Source organism: Gorilla gorilla, chromosome 2, assembly GCF_029281585.2.
Source record: "Gorilla gorilla gorilla isolate KB3781 chromosome 2, NHGRI_mGorGor1-v2.1_pri, whole genome shotgun sequence".
Lineage (NCBI taxonomy): Eukaryota > Metazoa > Chordata > Mammalia > Primates > Hominidae > Gorilla > Gorilla gorilla.
Window position 1 is genome coordinate 178,598,741 of NC_086017.1, and position 16,216 is coordinate 178,614,956.

General features: G+C 37.0%; 1 protein-coding gene across 1 annotated transcript in view; it reads right to left on the bottom strand.

The window, feature by feature from the left end:
• Positions 1-16,216, bottom strand: part of WDR49 (WD repeat domain 49) — a 178,279-nt gene that overhangs the window by 6,282 nt on the left and 155,781 nt on the right. Inside the window, exon 19 of the mRNA XM_055383679.2 lies at positions 15,156-15,302. Coding sequence (XP_055239654.2) covers positions 15,156-15,302 — 147 coding nt within the window. The remainder of the gene's footprint in view (positions 1-15,155; positions 15,303-16,216) is intronic.

Sequence of the window (16,216 nt, forward strand, 5' to 3'; positions counted from 1 at the left end):
AGAAAATGTGGCACATTTACACCATGGAATACTATGCAGCCATAAAAAAGAATGAGTTCATGTGCTTTGCAGGGACATGGATGAAGCTGGAGGCCATCATTCTCAGCAAACTAACACAGGAACAGAAAACCAAACACCACATGTTCTCACTCATAAGTCGGAGTTGAACAATGAGAACACATGGACACAGGGTGGAGAACATCACACACCAGGGTCTATCGGGTGGTAGGGGGGAAGGGGAGGGATAGCATTAGGACAAATACCTAATGCATGTGGGGCTTAAAACATAGATGATAGGTTGACAGGTGCAGCAAACCACCATGGCACATGGATACCTATGTAAAAAACCTTCACGTTCTACACATGTATCCTAGAACTCAAAGTAAAATAAAAATAAAAATAAATAAATAAAAATAAAAGTTGAAAAAAAAGAAAATTTATGTCTACTTGAATACACAACTGAGACATAGAATTCAGCATCTGGATGGCAAGGAAGCACAACAAGATTTAGGACAAAGCTGAAACCCAATGCAAGGAACCCAAGGAATCCAATAACATGATCCAAGAGCTGAAATATTAAATAGCTATTTTAAGAACCCAACTGAACTTCTAGAACTTAAAAATTTACTACAAGGATTTTATAATACAATTAGAAGTTTTAACAGCCGAATAGACCAAGCTGAGGAAAAACCTCAGCACTCAAAGACTGGTTCTTCAAATCAACTCAGTCAGACAAAAATAGAATTTTTATAAAAGGACCAAAACCTCTGAAAACTATGAGATTATATAAAGAGACCAAATCTAGGACTCACTGATAATCCTGAGAGGAGAGAAAATAAGCAACTTGGAAAATATATCTGAGGATATAGTCCACAAATATTTCCCCAATGTTGCTAGAGTGGTTGACACACAAATCCAAGAAATACAAAGAACCCTGGCAAGATACCATAAAAGAGGGCCATCCCCAAGGCACATAGTTAGCAGATTCACCAAGGTCAATGCAAAAGAAAAAAAAAAGGCAGTTAGAAAGAATGGTCAAGTCACATACAGAGAGACCACATCAGGCTAGCAGTAGACTTCTCAGAAGAATCCTTACAAGCCAAAAGAGATTGGAGACCTATTTTCAAAATACTTAAAGAAGAAAAATTCCATCCAATAATTTCATATCCCTCCACACCAAGATTCATAAGTGAAAGAGAAATAAAATGTTTCTCAGACAAGCAAATGTTGAGAGAATTTATTTCAATGTGATCAGCCATAATTACAAGAGTCTCTTAAAGGCATCCTAAATATAGAACCAAAAGAGCAACACCTACTACCACAAAAACACACTTAAGTGCATAGCCCACAGTTCACTATAAAGCAACTATACAATCAAGTCTACATAACAACCAGCTAAGAACATAATGACAGGATCAAAATCTCACATACAAGTACTAACCCTGAATGTAAATGGGCTAAACACCTCACTTAAAAGACATAAGGCAGCATGCTGGTTACAAAAACAAGACCCAACCATCTGCTGTCTTCAAGAGACCCATCTCACATGTAACAATGCCTACAGCCTCACAGTAAAGAAATAGACAAAGTTGTCCCATTGAAACAGAAAACAAAAAAGAACAGGGGTCCCTATTCTTAAATCAGATAAAACAGATTTTAAACAAATAAAAATTAAGAAGGGCATATGCGTATAATCCAACAAGAAGATTTAACTATCCTAAATAGACACATACCAATCATTGGAGCATCAAGATTCATAAAACAAGTTCTTGGCCTATGAAAAAAATTTAGACAACCACACAATAATACTGACAGACTTCAATACCCCACTGACAACATTAAACAGATCTTCAAGGCAGAAAACTAACAAAGAAACTCTAGGCTTAAACTCTACACTTGATCAATTGGACCTAATTGACAACTACAGAACACCCCATGGAACAACCAACAGAATATATATTCTTCTCATCTCCACACAGAACATATTCTAAGATCAACCACATGCTTTCTCACAAAACAATAAATGTCATTCATTTCAGAATTAGGAAAAACTATTCTAAAATTCACATTGGACCAAAAATAAAGAGCCCAAATAGCTGAAGGAATCCTAAGCAAAAAGAACAAAGCTAGAGGCATCACATTACCTGACTTCAAACTATACTATAAGGCCACAGTAACCAAAACAGCATGGTACTGACACAAAAACAAACACATACACCAATGGAAAAGAATAAAAATCTCAAAAATAAAGCTGCGTACCTACAACCATCTGATCTTCAATAAGGCCTACAAAAACAACCAATGGAAAAAGGACTCTGTGTTCAATAAATGGTGCTGAGATAACTGGCTAGCCATATGCAGACAATTGAAACTGGACCCTTATCTTTCAACATATACAAAAAAATTAACTAAGGATGAATTAAAGATTTAAATATAAGACCCCAAACTAGAAAAATTCTGGAAGAAAATCTAGGATATACCCTTCCTGACATCAGCCTTGGCAAAGAATTTTTGGCTAAGCCCCAAAAAGCAATGGTAACAAGAACAAAAGTTGATAAATGGAACCTAATTAAATAAAAAAGCTTCATCAAAGCAAAACAAACCACCAACAGAGTAAACAGACAACGTACAGAATGGGAGAAAATATTCACAAACTATTCATCTGACAAAGATTTGACATCCAGCATCTATTAAAAAAAAACTTAAATCAACAAGCATAAAACAACACTATCAAAAAATGGGAAAAGAACATGAATGGACACGTCCCAAAAGAAGACATACAAGTGGCCAAGAAACATATGAAAATTACTCATCATCACTAATCATCAGAGAAAAGCAAATCAAAACCACAATAAAATACCTTCTCACACCAGTCAAAATGGCTATTATTAAGTCAAAAAACAACAGATTCTTGCAAGGCTGTGCAGAAAAGGGAAGGCTTATACACCATTGGTAGGAATGTAAATTAGTTCAGCCACTGTGGAAAGCTGTTTGGAGATTTCTCAAATAACTTAAAACAGAGCTACCACTTGACCCAGAAATCTCACTACTGGAAATACACCAAAAGGAAAATGCATTCATGTGTTATCACCATGCTATTCACAATAGCAAAGACATGTAATCAACTTAGGTACTCATCAATGATGGATTGGATAAAGAAAATGTGATACACACACACACACACACACACACACACACACCATGGAATACTATGCAACCATAAAAAATATGAAATCATGTCTTTTGCAGCAATACTGATGAAGCTGTAGGATACAATCCTAAGCAAATTAATGCAGGAACAGAAAGCCAAATACCACATGTTCTCACTTATAATTAAGGGTTAAACACTGAGCACACATGGATGTAAATATGATAAAAATAGTCACTATGGACTACTAGAACAGGGATGGAGTGAGGGGCATGGTTTGCAAAACTACCTATTGGGTACTACGCTCATTACCTGGGTGCAATATACCCATTTACCAAACCTGCACATGTGTTCCCTGTATCTAAAATAAAAGCTGAAATTTTTAAAAAGTAAAAAATAAAGTAAACAAATAAATACACAGCTTATCTTAAAGTACCCTCAAGTTCCCATATGATCATAAGCTTAGGAACCTCAAGCCTCCAACTTCTTGCCTGCCTGGCCACATAACTTATTTAGAATCCTGGACAGTAGTTTGCTCAGATTAGTGAGAAACAGCCAGTGTCTAGATGAATCAGGTCACATTCCTCTTTAAATCCTCTGAAGGCTTCCCTTTATACTTAAACCAAATGTTTTGCCCAGGCAACATGGTCCCACATGACATGACCCCTGAGCCCCCTCTAATCTTATCTGATACCAGTCTCCTCACTCCATTCTAGCAATGGTGACCTCTTTTCTGTCCCTGGAACATGTCAATTTTGTTCTCAGTGGTTTTATACTTGTTTCCTGTGCTTGGGACATTCTGCCCCAACATCTTTGTAGAACTTTCTACCTTAGGATTTAGCTTAAATGTCTGAGAGACCTTCACTGATGTTCTTCCTAATGTCACCTTATTATATTATCTTGTTTTATTTTCTTCTTAGCTCTTATCAATATCATTCTCCAAACTTATAATCTTTAACTATTTATTTACTTACTATTACCTATCTCTCTTCCTAGACAATAAATTCAGCAGCAGTAGACTTTGTTTGCCTTTGTATACCATATATCCCTAGCACCCAGCATTCTATCTGGCTCATGGAAAAGGGACTCAAAATGTATATTTGTTGAATATATGAGCACATGAATGAAGGAACTTTCAGGCATGCAAAGGAGTTGGCTCACTCCTCACCCTTTGGAATCCCTGCATTCCAGAGACCTGGGGACCCTATAATATTCATAAAAGGGTGATTCTCCATGTCACATATATACATATACATCCACTTAACCACAACCAAGTTCTTAAAAATTAACATCTAGTGTTATCAGTAACCACTTACATTCACTATTCCCTACCTGGGAAAATATGACATTTATACACTCATCACTTCACTTTATAGTTGGCTGCCTGACAAGGTTTATTATAATGATAGCCAAAAGCTGTTTTCACAGTGATGAAAAGGAAAGATGTGGTGGTCAGGAAAGTATCCAAAACAGTTTTTCTATAATAAAATGATTGAAGGATCTTAACATAGAAGAATTGGTTTATATATTGTCTTCTGGTCTTTCCCTTGCCTGCTAATTGGCAACTAACTATATCAGCTGAACAACAGTGGAAAACTCACAAAGATACCCTGGCAACAAAGGACTTGGAAGCTATGTAATGTAGTATGCAATGACTACCTGTCTATGAGTGTACAGCATTCTGAAAACTCCTAATTCACATTCTTCCTCCTATTCTGTGTCCTATTTTGTGTCTTCTAGACAAATCCTTATTTATCAAACTTTTATGTGCATAAGAATCACCTGGAGGTCTCATTAAAATACAAATTCTCATGCAACAGATCTGGGGTGGGTCCTGAGATGCTGCATTTCTAAGGAGCTCCCGGGTGATGGCCATGCTGCTATCCACTGCCCAGATCTTGATGTCAAGGTTCTGATTTCTAAATCTAAGCTCTAGGTGAGTATTGTCAAATGTCCTTTTATTTCAGCCACCACCCAGTAACAAACAGGCAACAAAGCAACGGGTTGGTGAGAAAGAGTGGTGATGATTAATCAAAATACTTTAATAGTTTTCATATGACTCTCAAATAATGGTTGCTTGGGACCTGTTGAACCTTTTAAATATGTTGTTCACATATTAATGACTTCTGTTTTATAGACCCAAAATTTTGGTGTGTGTGTGTTGTATTTGTGAATTTTGAGATAATTTAGTGTTATGTAAATAAAAATGTAGAGCAATAGGGAGGATTTCTACTTTTTAAAATGCCCCTGAGTTTTCTGTTCATTCTGGATGTTTAGTATCCAAAAGGTCCTGAGGTGAGCCATGTGTAGCAATCTCTCATTTATCATATAGTCAACGCATGTATCTACAAATGCTTTCTTCCTGCATTTTAATTATTTGTTCAAGTAAGAACTTTTATATGATATCAAAGATTATTTTTCTTTACTGGTGCTAGATTTAAAATTATATTCTAAAACAAAGATTTTAATAAAAGCTTATGTGTATATTTTTGACCTGTAGCTTAAGGGCTAATGTGAAACATTGTGTGTTTCAATAAAACACTATGTATTGTCTCCAGCACACCCTTCTGGGTTGTTAGATTCTAGTTGAGTTCACTGTTTTTGAACTATTTTTGCCCCTCTTTTCAATTGCAAGCCACTGACAGATATGCAAACTTTGTTTTATCTACCAGAGATTTGACTTCCTCTTCTCCTTGGAAACACCACTTTCGGGATCTACTTGCAAATTGGACTGGTCTGCTACCTTGCACAAATTGTCAACTCTCCAAACTTTTCAATCTTATGTGTGTTTTTTTTCAACATTTAACTACAACTTTCCAAACTAACATTTTCAGTTTTTCTCCCTCCCACCTAAGGACATTACCAAGAATTAAAACCTGACATCCCAGATCCCTATACAGACTTTTGGTTGCCTTGCAGCTGTCCCTTTCTCCCACGATCGTCGGGACTTCAAAACAGCTGACCTTTGCCACCACCCGGCAATATAAATTCAAGTGGTTTTGTAGGAGCAACATCAGCAAGAACCCCTGAGAGACTATTTCTGAGACTCTGCTTTGCCCCACCCGGGAGCTTTAGAATCACTTTTAGGTTGTTCAGCAATGAGTGATATTCATTTTTCTTAAACAAAAGGGGGATGAGACTGGCAATGCTGAACTTTACCTCAGTCCAGTGCTCCTGGAAAGTGAAGACATTTAAGAAATCTCTCTACCTTTTCATGTTCTAGAAACAGCTAACCACAAAGGACTCCTCTCCTCTCATATATTCCAAGACCTTCTCTTTCCTTCCTCATGAGTCCTATAAGAATCACAGATGACTTCCTCGTCTTCCTACCTCTACAAAAGCTCAGACCTCTTTTCTTTTCTTTGAGATGTTCCTGTTTAATGAACTTTCTCCGTATTGCAGTAGGCTGAATAAAACCATCTCTTTAATTGTTTCATACATTTTGTCTTTCACAGAGCAACAGCTACAACAAAACAAGTCACCTGAGGTATCATTAATAGAGCATTTTCTCCACATTGTTTCAAGTTTTAAAGATTTTACAGATACAATGTGAATGGGTTCTGGGGACTTTATTGGCAAAACCTGACTCAGAGGCAGTTCTAAGTAGCTTCCAGGATTTTGAATAAGGCATATCAAAGAGGGGTTTCAAGCTGTTTAAGAACCAACTGGGAACAACTTGAAAGCTAAAGGCAAAGTGCGAAGAAAGATGTTTCAAGTTGAAAGGGAAAGAAAGAGAATACAAAAGGACATAAAAAACCCAGCAGGTATGGCTAAAACATCACCTGGGGATTTTAAAGTGTTTGAAAACTGTCCCAAGTTCCAAAGTGAGAGTTTAGGACATTGAAAGTGAGACTAGCAAAATGCCTGTCATTGTACAACTGCCAAAAACCTATGCACGAGGTAATTATGGAGATTGCAGCAAGGTGGAAAAAATGCAGTGCAAAGACGTAAGGTAGACTCTGCAATGATAGTGTGCAGGAGAAATATATTGGTAATTGAAGTTTTTTTTTTTGAAGTGTTATTTTATAATAACAATTTTTAAATTCATCAGTATCCTTCTGAAAAGGAGAGGAACAATTTTAAATGAAAATAATAAAAATAGGTAATACAGTAAAAATGACTGGTTTTAGAAATAAGAGCAAGAATAAGCTACTAGGGAATTTGATTTGAATACTATTTGAACAGGGGAGGCTGAATTTTGAAATATTAATAGCATAAACACCTGAGTCAGTTTTTCAGCATTCCCATCTAGGCTCTACCTTTACTATCTATGTGAACTTAGGTCAATTATTTAAATTCTTTATGCCACAAATTCTTTATATAGAAAATGTGGGGAATAGTAAGTCCCACATTGTAGAACTATTTAGTGGAATAATAATACAGGACATTACCAATAAATAAAATGTATCAAAGTCTTACTGGGTATCAGGCACTGTGCTAAGGGCTTCACATGGGTTATATCATTTAATGTTCACAGAAACATTATGATGATAACTAAGATGAAGCCTATTTTCAGTTGAGGAAACTAAGGCACAGAATGTTTACTTGAATTGCTTAAGTTTACAAAGCTAGCAAGTAGTAGAACCTTGTTTTGAAACCAGTCTTATGCTTAAAATTTCATCTTTATACCTTTATCATTTCCATGGCTTATTCTCTTTAGAAATTGCAATTCCCACCCCCACCCCAAAAGACATCCATTATCACCTTATAACTTATCGGGTATAAAACTGTAATTTTGAAGGTCCCGACATGATGTAGAAGGACCAGGAGTGGAGAACAAGCATGGAGAGGCAGATAAGATGAGACTATGTCCATTATCAATGTATTGCCCAAGCTTTTTGATGCCTGCTCTGTGATGACAGACTCAAGCCTACAATATGTCTCCTTTGCTAGCTGTCATGATGTTGAGCTCTGTCACTAAAGGGTAATGGAGAGACACTGGAGGAGAAATGGATTTCTTTTCCAAGTTCCAGGTTCTCTGTGCTCCTCTCCCAAGAATCCTGCCCTGAAGTTTCTCCAGCACTAGGCTCTTATAGCATGACTTCTCCAGTACCAAGCTCTTGCAGTGATTTTTCCAACACCATACTCCTGCAATGCAGGTAAGGCTTCTCCAGAACCCGGAGCTAGCAGTTTCCCCTGTCAGCAGTATGCCACCTATCTGATACCACTCCATGAACGGTTTTCCATAATATCCTTGGCAAGCAAGAGGCCAACTGTGTGACTCTTCCCTGTGAACAGCCTTCCCTGTACCCTCTTAATGGTTCTGCAGTGAGTTCTGAGAAACAGCACCTCCCTGTGGATAGTTTCTCCTGGAACCCTGGTGGTAGGTTTCTGGTAACTTCCACGTACAGCATCTCCGTGGGTTTGCCATTCAGTGAGGCATGGAAAACACTGCTCAGCCCTGGGATGGGTGGGACTCTTCCTTGGTCAGTATATCTCAGGCATGAGAAGTAGTGGCTGCTCTTTCATTTTCCTATTCCTATATTCCTTAGAGTTCTGTTTACTTCTTACTAGTCAATTTTCTATAATATGCATGTATCAAATCTAAAATCAGAACAAAAATATTGAACCTAATTTTTAAACATGTCTATCAACCATAGTTTCTTTTCAGTTATCACTTATTCTTTTTCCTTTCTATGATGGCTAGTTTCTCAGAAAGGTGTCAGCTTTCTTTAGTAGGTGTCCCATAGGCACCTCCATCTCAACATATCTTAGAAACTAATGTCATTTTCTAACTCTATCCCATCTTCGTCTGTATTTCCTCTCTCAATGATAGTCTTTTTACCTCAACATAGATATCCAAACTAGAAGACTGATCGACATACATGTATTCATCTCTTATTGGGCACATAATCCTTTAAATTCAAACTCCTTAATATATCTCAAGTTAGTTATTTCCTTTCTAGGTTTTCCTTATCTTCAAAATCATAATAGACATCATCTAGTGAATGGTTAGTGTGCTAGCTATTGTGCTATAATTAACCCACATAACTCCAAGAGGCAGGCATCATTATCCCAATTTTACAGATGAAAAATAAACTGAGACTGAATAGGGTGAATAATTTATTCAGATATAAACAAATAGTAGAAGGCGAAGTGATGATTCAAAAGCAGAGAGCTGACTGCACACAGCAAGTTCCCATTACTATAATATTGCTGCCTTCAGTCTAGCCCCATTATAATGCATCTACCGCAGTTTTCAGAACGCTTTCTAAAATGCAAATCTGGTCATGACACTTTCTTGTTTTAAACATTTCAACAGGAATTTTCTTTCTGGATAGGATTTAATAGGTAGTTGCAGGTTATCATTCTCACTGCACCAGATAGGAAAAAAAAAACCAGATAAATTACAAATGATATGTTTAAAGCCATCAGAAGGCCGTGGAAGCAATGATGACCAAAATAACTAAATTCCAGAGATGGTAGGGCCCTTCCTAGATGAGCTAAAATTGCCAAGTATTTTCTTCTTTCTGGGGATTTATTATGTTTTGGCATTGCTAAGAAACAGACCTGCATTCGACTGAGAGACTCTCTCATGGGAAAGTAAATTTGGAAGTGTTTTGATGGCTATGTGGGTTGGTGTGATGTATTGGAATCTAGAGAAATGTCACAGCTTTGGCCAGTCTTTCCCATAGGACATTCTCTGAGCCCTGGGGTGGTGTGGGAGACTGTGGATTGGACTGAAAATGCAGAGTAATGTTTTCTGCAGTTTTGCAGTACGTGGGAGACAATACCCCACTAAAAGGAGAAGCCTAAAGCAGACATTTGAAATCAGAAGTGGACTAAGCCTAACTAAATCTGTACCTCAGCACTGACCCGGCTCAAGTACTAATTAGATTAAGGTCATCAGTGTCTCATTCTCTCTGCCGAATTAAGGAAAAGAGTGAACCATTGCCGACAGAAAAGAATATTAATTTCAGTGTCTATAGAGCTTTTAAATTTTCTGTCATATAATAAAAAATTACAGGGCTTGCAGAGAAGCAGGAAAAATGAGACTAAAAACCAAGAGGAAAAAAATATATATTAGAAGCAGACCCAGGGATTATCCAGATTTTGGAGTTAGTCAGCCAAGACTTTAAAAATTACCATTATAAACATGTTTCAAAAACAGAGGGAAAAGATGAGCAAAATGGATGAGAAAAATTTATCTAAGAACTAGAATCTGTATAAAAGAGATTCAAGTGGCATTCTAAAACTGAAAGTATATAAATATGTGTGTATATATATAATTTCAGATATACATACATATATAATCTGAAACTGGGAACTGATTAGATGGGCTTAAAAGCAGACTGGTCAATATAAAATATACAAACTGAAGCCAACCTAAGGAAATAAAACGTTTTTCCATTTTATGTATTCCATTATTTAATTCCACTTATTAAAAGAGCATCAAAAACATTTGTGATATAATTAAACAGTCTAACATATGTGTAATTGCTATTCCATAACAGAAGAGAGCAGGAATGAGAATAAAACATAATTTGAAAAAAGATAATGGCTGAGAAGTATTCAAAATTGAAAAAAGATGCATTTGATAAATTTCTATGAACCCCAAGTAGCATAAATACACACACAAAAAAAACAGTACTTAGACTCATCACAGTAAAACATCTGAAAACCAAGGCTAAAGAGAAGTATTTTAAAAGCAGCCAGAATAAGATGCATCAATAACATTAAGAGCAGGATTTTAAACAGGAACTATGGATGCAGGGAAATAAGTTAACTTTAAAAATTTGAAAAAAACCAAAAAAACAACAAAACAACCCTGACATCTAGAGCTTTAAATCCAATGAAAAATCCTTTCAGAGTCAAAATGAAATAAATGCATTTTTCAGACATGTAAAAGCTGGGAAAATTATTCACAAGCAGGCCCATATTTTAAGAAATTCTGTAGAAAATTCTTCAGACTGAAGGAAAATGGTCTCAGATGAAATTCGAGTGCCATAAGAAGGAATAAAGAGTACAAGAAAGAGCATTGTAACTTCTAGAACAATCACTTTAAGAATAGTACAAATAAATATAAACATTGAAGAGGTAATATAGGATATAAAATGATATAATTCAGAATGATTGATTAAAATATTTCAATAGCTCCCTATTTCTGATTAAATAAATGCCGAGTCCTTAGCATAGTTTACTAGATGCTCCGTGGTCTGGCCCCCACCTACCTGTCTAGCCTCATTTTCTTCATGCTCCTTCTAGAACCCAGCCAGAGGGAACTACATGTAGCTCCCTTAGCACACCATATTATTCATACCACCTTAGAGCTGCTTATACCACTCCTCTACCAGAGTATCATCCCCCGCTATTTTTTTTTTTAACCTGGCTCATAGCAACCTAACTTTTAACATCTAGCTCGGGTATACTCTGGTTTCCCTGAAAAGTCATCTCTGAATTTTCATGTGTTCCCATAGGATGCAGTACTTATCTCTACCATAGCCCTCGTTGTAGAATATAATTATTTGTCTACTTATCTATTTCCCCACTTCAATGTCAAGATCTCTGAAGGCTGGGTATCTACATATTATCTCTGCATCTTTAGCATCCAGCACAAATGCTACTATATGTAATATCTATCCTAGGAAAAGCTAAATACAAAAATGAACAAACATTATTTCAGTATCTGCTTGTCAAAGACTCTATGATATCACAGAGTGTATATACAATCTGCTTCAGTTCTCCAGAACTTTATTTGTAAATGGTGCATCAATACCCCAAACTTAACACATTCCAAACACATTTGACTTTACCTCTACTAACGCGTGTAAAACTCAGTTAATGTCTCAATATCTGAAGTCATTCATTGTAGCCAACTTGGGTTCATTTTGACTTCTGCTCCTTCCTCAACCTTGATATGTCCTTCCTCAACCTTGATATGTCCTTCCTCACTGTTTCCTTGTTTTCTCCCTCACCTTTGACCTCCTACTCATCCTTTAAGTCCCAGCTCAAATGTGACTGAATTCTTTCCCATGCTCCAGCCAGAATGAATCGAACTTTTTTCCTGGCATTTTCATGGAACCTCATTGGTGGTGTCATATGTCATCAATAATTTGCATCATTTTCTCTCGCAAGTAGTCATCAATAATTTGCATCTTTTTCTCTCACAAGTTGGTGAAGCTTTTAAAAGAAAATTATTTTCACTTGCAGAAAGGGCAAGTAAGAGGAAATATTTTCAAAACAGGGAAGTAAAGGAAGAAAAACTGAAGAAAGAAAATAAAAAACCAAAAGAAAGAAAACATCTTTTAAAAACTGTGGGGAAGTTACAGGAAATTTTAATAAGAAATCCAGGGGAAAAAATTCTCTTTGAGAATTTATTAGAGTCTTTTAGGTATTTTGGTTATTTCTGCCCAGCCATTAACCCCACCTCTTCGCCCACACATCTTCCCTGCCCATATGAAGAATTCATCTGTGGCTTCCTTCTGCCACAGATTATATAAAAGATTCTTCATAGAAGCAGGAACTCTCGCCACTGAAGAGAGGTGTTTGCTGCTGTCATTATTTACCTGTCTCTTTTGCTTCTTTCCTCTCCAGCTTTTGCATATTCTCTGTCTCCTCTTCATCTTGCCTCAATTCTGAATCCATTTTCTGTCTTGGTTTCCTCCTGTATGCATACCCTGTATCTGGACTATCTTTACAACTTTGTCCTATGTCTGGATCTTTTTTTACTGGTCATTCCTGTTTCATGTCTGTTTGTGGCTCACAAAGACAAGATAAGTACTTCCCATATTCATTCTTTTTTTTTTTTTTCAACAGGCTAGTGCAGTGGCACAATTTCGGCCTCCACCTTCTGAGTTCAAGAGATTCCCCTGCCTCAGCCTCCTGTGTAGCTGGGAAAACAGGTGCGCGCTACCATGCCTGGCTAATTTTTTGTATTTTAGTAGAGACAGAGTTTCACCATGTTGGCCAGGATGGCCTTGATCTCCTGACCTCTTGATCCACCTGCCTCGGTCTCCCAATGTGCTGGGATTACGGGCATGAGCCACCGCGCCCAGCCCCCATTTCATTCTTAAAGGTGAATCATCCTGGTGAAAAGTGATGGGATGACAGACTGAAATCCTTATCAGACACACTAAGAGTTATTTAGAGCTGTAGAGAAGTTTAAACCTTCCCTCTGGAGGTTGGGCAATTGAGCTTATTGAAGTAAACTGAAAATACGAAGATTAACAGGGAACAATATACAAATTTATTAATGTACACATATGCATGAAAACCCCACAAAATATGAGACTCAAAGAAGGGCCTGAGGGTTGGAGCTTAAATACCCTATTCACAGAGAAGAGGGAAATGGCAAATGGCAGGGTGGAGGGGGGAGGGTGAGAGGGGTAGCCAATTTTAGAGGAAGAGTAAATACTTTCTAGAGGAAATGAATGAGTCCAAGGAACAGAAAATAGCCTGGGACAAAGTTTCTCTGTGCTCTGAGGGAGGTGATGACAAGTTTTAAAAGGTGAGGGGTAGAACTGCACTGTGAACAAAGGTTGTCTTATTATGCAGGTAGTCTCTTAGGTTAAAAAAGAGTTATTTTAGAGCACCCTCCAGAGAAACAGGCAATAGCCTGTTTAGGTATGGTAATGACTTTTAATTTCTCCTCTGATAAATAACATTTCCTGGTTGTTTGATGAGATTCCTAGAGAGGGGGTTCAATACAGTTGCATTTCTTTAGGAAGAACCCTCCTCAGTCAGATAAGGGAATTCCAGAGAGAGCCCTCCCTGAACTTTGAAAGGAAAAGTGGGGTAGACAGCAGGAGAAGCCAAGAGAGAGACTGGTTCCGAGGCCTTTCAATCCACTTTGTTCAAAGCACTCAACATGCCAAAGTGGCATATTTTGGAGTATCATTTTCTGAGCCACCAAAAAAGCCCTAAAGTTATGGCTTCATTTTTAAGAGGAATGAGTAGAAACCATAGATTGCCCTCACAAGAGCAAGCAAAGAGAAATTCTAAGAAAATGTTTTTTTTTTTAAAAAACAACACCTGATAATAATTAGACTGTAAACTATGGTAATGAAGTATGACAGCTGTACCTTGCCTATAAGTAGAATTTCAACAACAACAAAAATGTTGACCAGCTGTTCTCCCTTTCCATAAGAGACAAAGCAAAGAGGAGACTCTTAAACTTCCCTAACTGTGGACATAAGGAAACATCTTTCTACCGCAAACATTATTATTTCTCAAGGATGATGTTGAACCCCAGCTCAGAGGATTTTAGAAGTTTTGAAACCACAGATCTCAGACAGCTTCATTTAATTCTGATTTTTTCTGATTGTTACAAGTTGAAAACTTAAACTTTTTATTAATTATTTTAAATGAGCTTCCCTGCAGTGTCCATGTGCTTTCTGAGTGCTTCACTGAGAATCAGGTTGTGTTACCTGTTCTTTCACCGGACCCCTCTTTGCTGGAAGAATTTTTCTACAGAATTATTCCTCAAACTTTTAAGAACTCTGAAGACTATAATAGTCTGAAAAATAAAGAATTATTTTGTACATCTTGTTTCTATATCTTTAGAGATCATTCACTTATAGTTTCTAACTTAAGCTTTCTTGTCTTCTCATCACACCAGCCTACCACTGCAGCTGGAAGACTTTAAGACAATACATTTTAAGTCATCTCTATTTAGAGTGCTTCACATGAAAATAAAACAAGATTGCCAGACACTGTGTTCTAAAGTGGTCTTATGATGGCTTCCTCCAGCATCAGTTTTGAAAATTAAGGTTATTTGGGGAGAGAGATTCTCATCCATGGAAGATTCATAGATACATGTTCATGGCATTCTAACTTCAGAAAAGGAACAAAATAAAAATATTCATTTCATATATCCCAGCCTGTTGGCTCTCCTATCTGAGAGCACACATCAGCAGCTGAACTATAAATCTTAACAGTCAAACCACACTTTGTTTCACTGCAAACTACAAGGCAAACACTTGTTATTTTCATGCTTTTCTACTCTATTTTTAAATGACTAAGTTTCCTGAAGAGGGATAATAGAGGTGTATGATGGCTGAGAACTTACTTTCAAAAAGTGACGGGGCCTCTGGAGTTTGGGGACGCTCTTCCTCTGGCTCTTTCCTAAAGTATTTCTCAGGGTCTAGAAGGAAAGCAGGTTTATTCACTTCAGGCAGCTCTTCCAGGGCTCCAATGCTTAATGACCTAAATGTACCTTCACAACAGCAGGTTTTAGAGGAAGACAGGGAGAAAAAGGGTACAATATCATTAACTCCTTGGAAAGAGCTAGCACATTTCCAAGTTAACTTTTATAAATTTAACCTTCCTGTTACTCAGCTGGTACAGCTGCAGTGATCTGCAAACCCTATAAACACAGCTGTTCAAAATAAATCCATAGTGCTTTTTATTCAAAGGAACCAAAAGGAACTCAAGGCTTCCCATTCATTTTTTTTTTTATTTTGTATTTTTCTGCTATTTTCCCTTGAAAATGAATATTCTGCAGTTTTGGAAAAGCTCCAGTTTTTCTTTTATCTACAAGAAAATTGTATCTTTTGTGAAATGGAATCTATTTTTTTCAGTGTTTAGTTTAACAACACATCTAAAATTTTGAATTGGCAGGTACTTTTTAAATAATGTCATCAAGTAAACCAGAGCTGCGTTATTGTATTTATTATGCACACAATGAGATGATAGGAATCTATTTTAATCATGCTCTTAAAGGCAAAGTCTTGAACAAAGTGAAAGATATTTCTCTTTGCTTCATGTAATAATTGGATAATAGAATGGAAATCTATTTGGGATAAAATTTTATGTTTCTTTGTTAGTTCTGTGAAGGTAGGAACTGGGATTTTGTCACGATGGTGACTCAGTACCTAAGAAAAGGAAACTAATCCGTATTCAGCACCTGCTATGGAACAAGTCATGTTCTATGTCAGTGGATTTCAAACTATAACAGGCATCAGAATCATCTGGAGGGCTTACTAAAACATAGACTGCTATGTGACCCACCCCCTTGGCTTCTGACTAATGGAGGAAAGCAGGGATGGGGGTCTCATAATTTACATTTCTAATAAGTTCTAGTTGATGCTTACGGTGCTAGGCCAGGGACCACTCTTTGAAAACTAATGT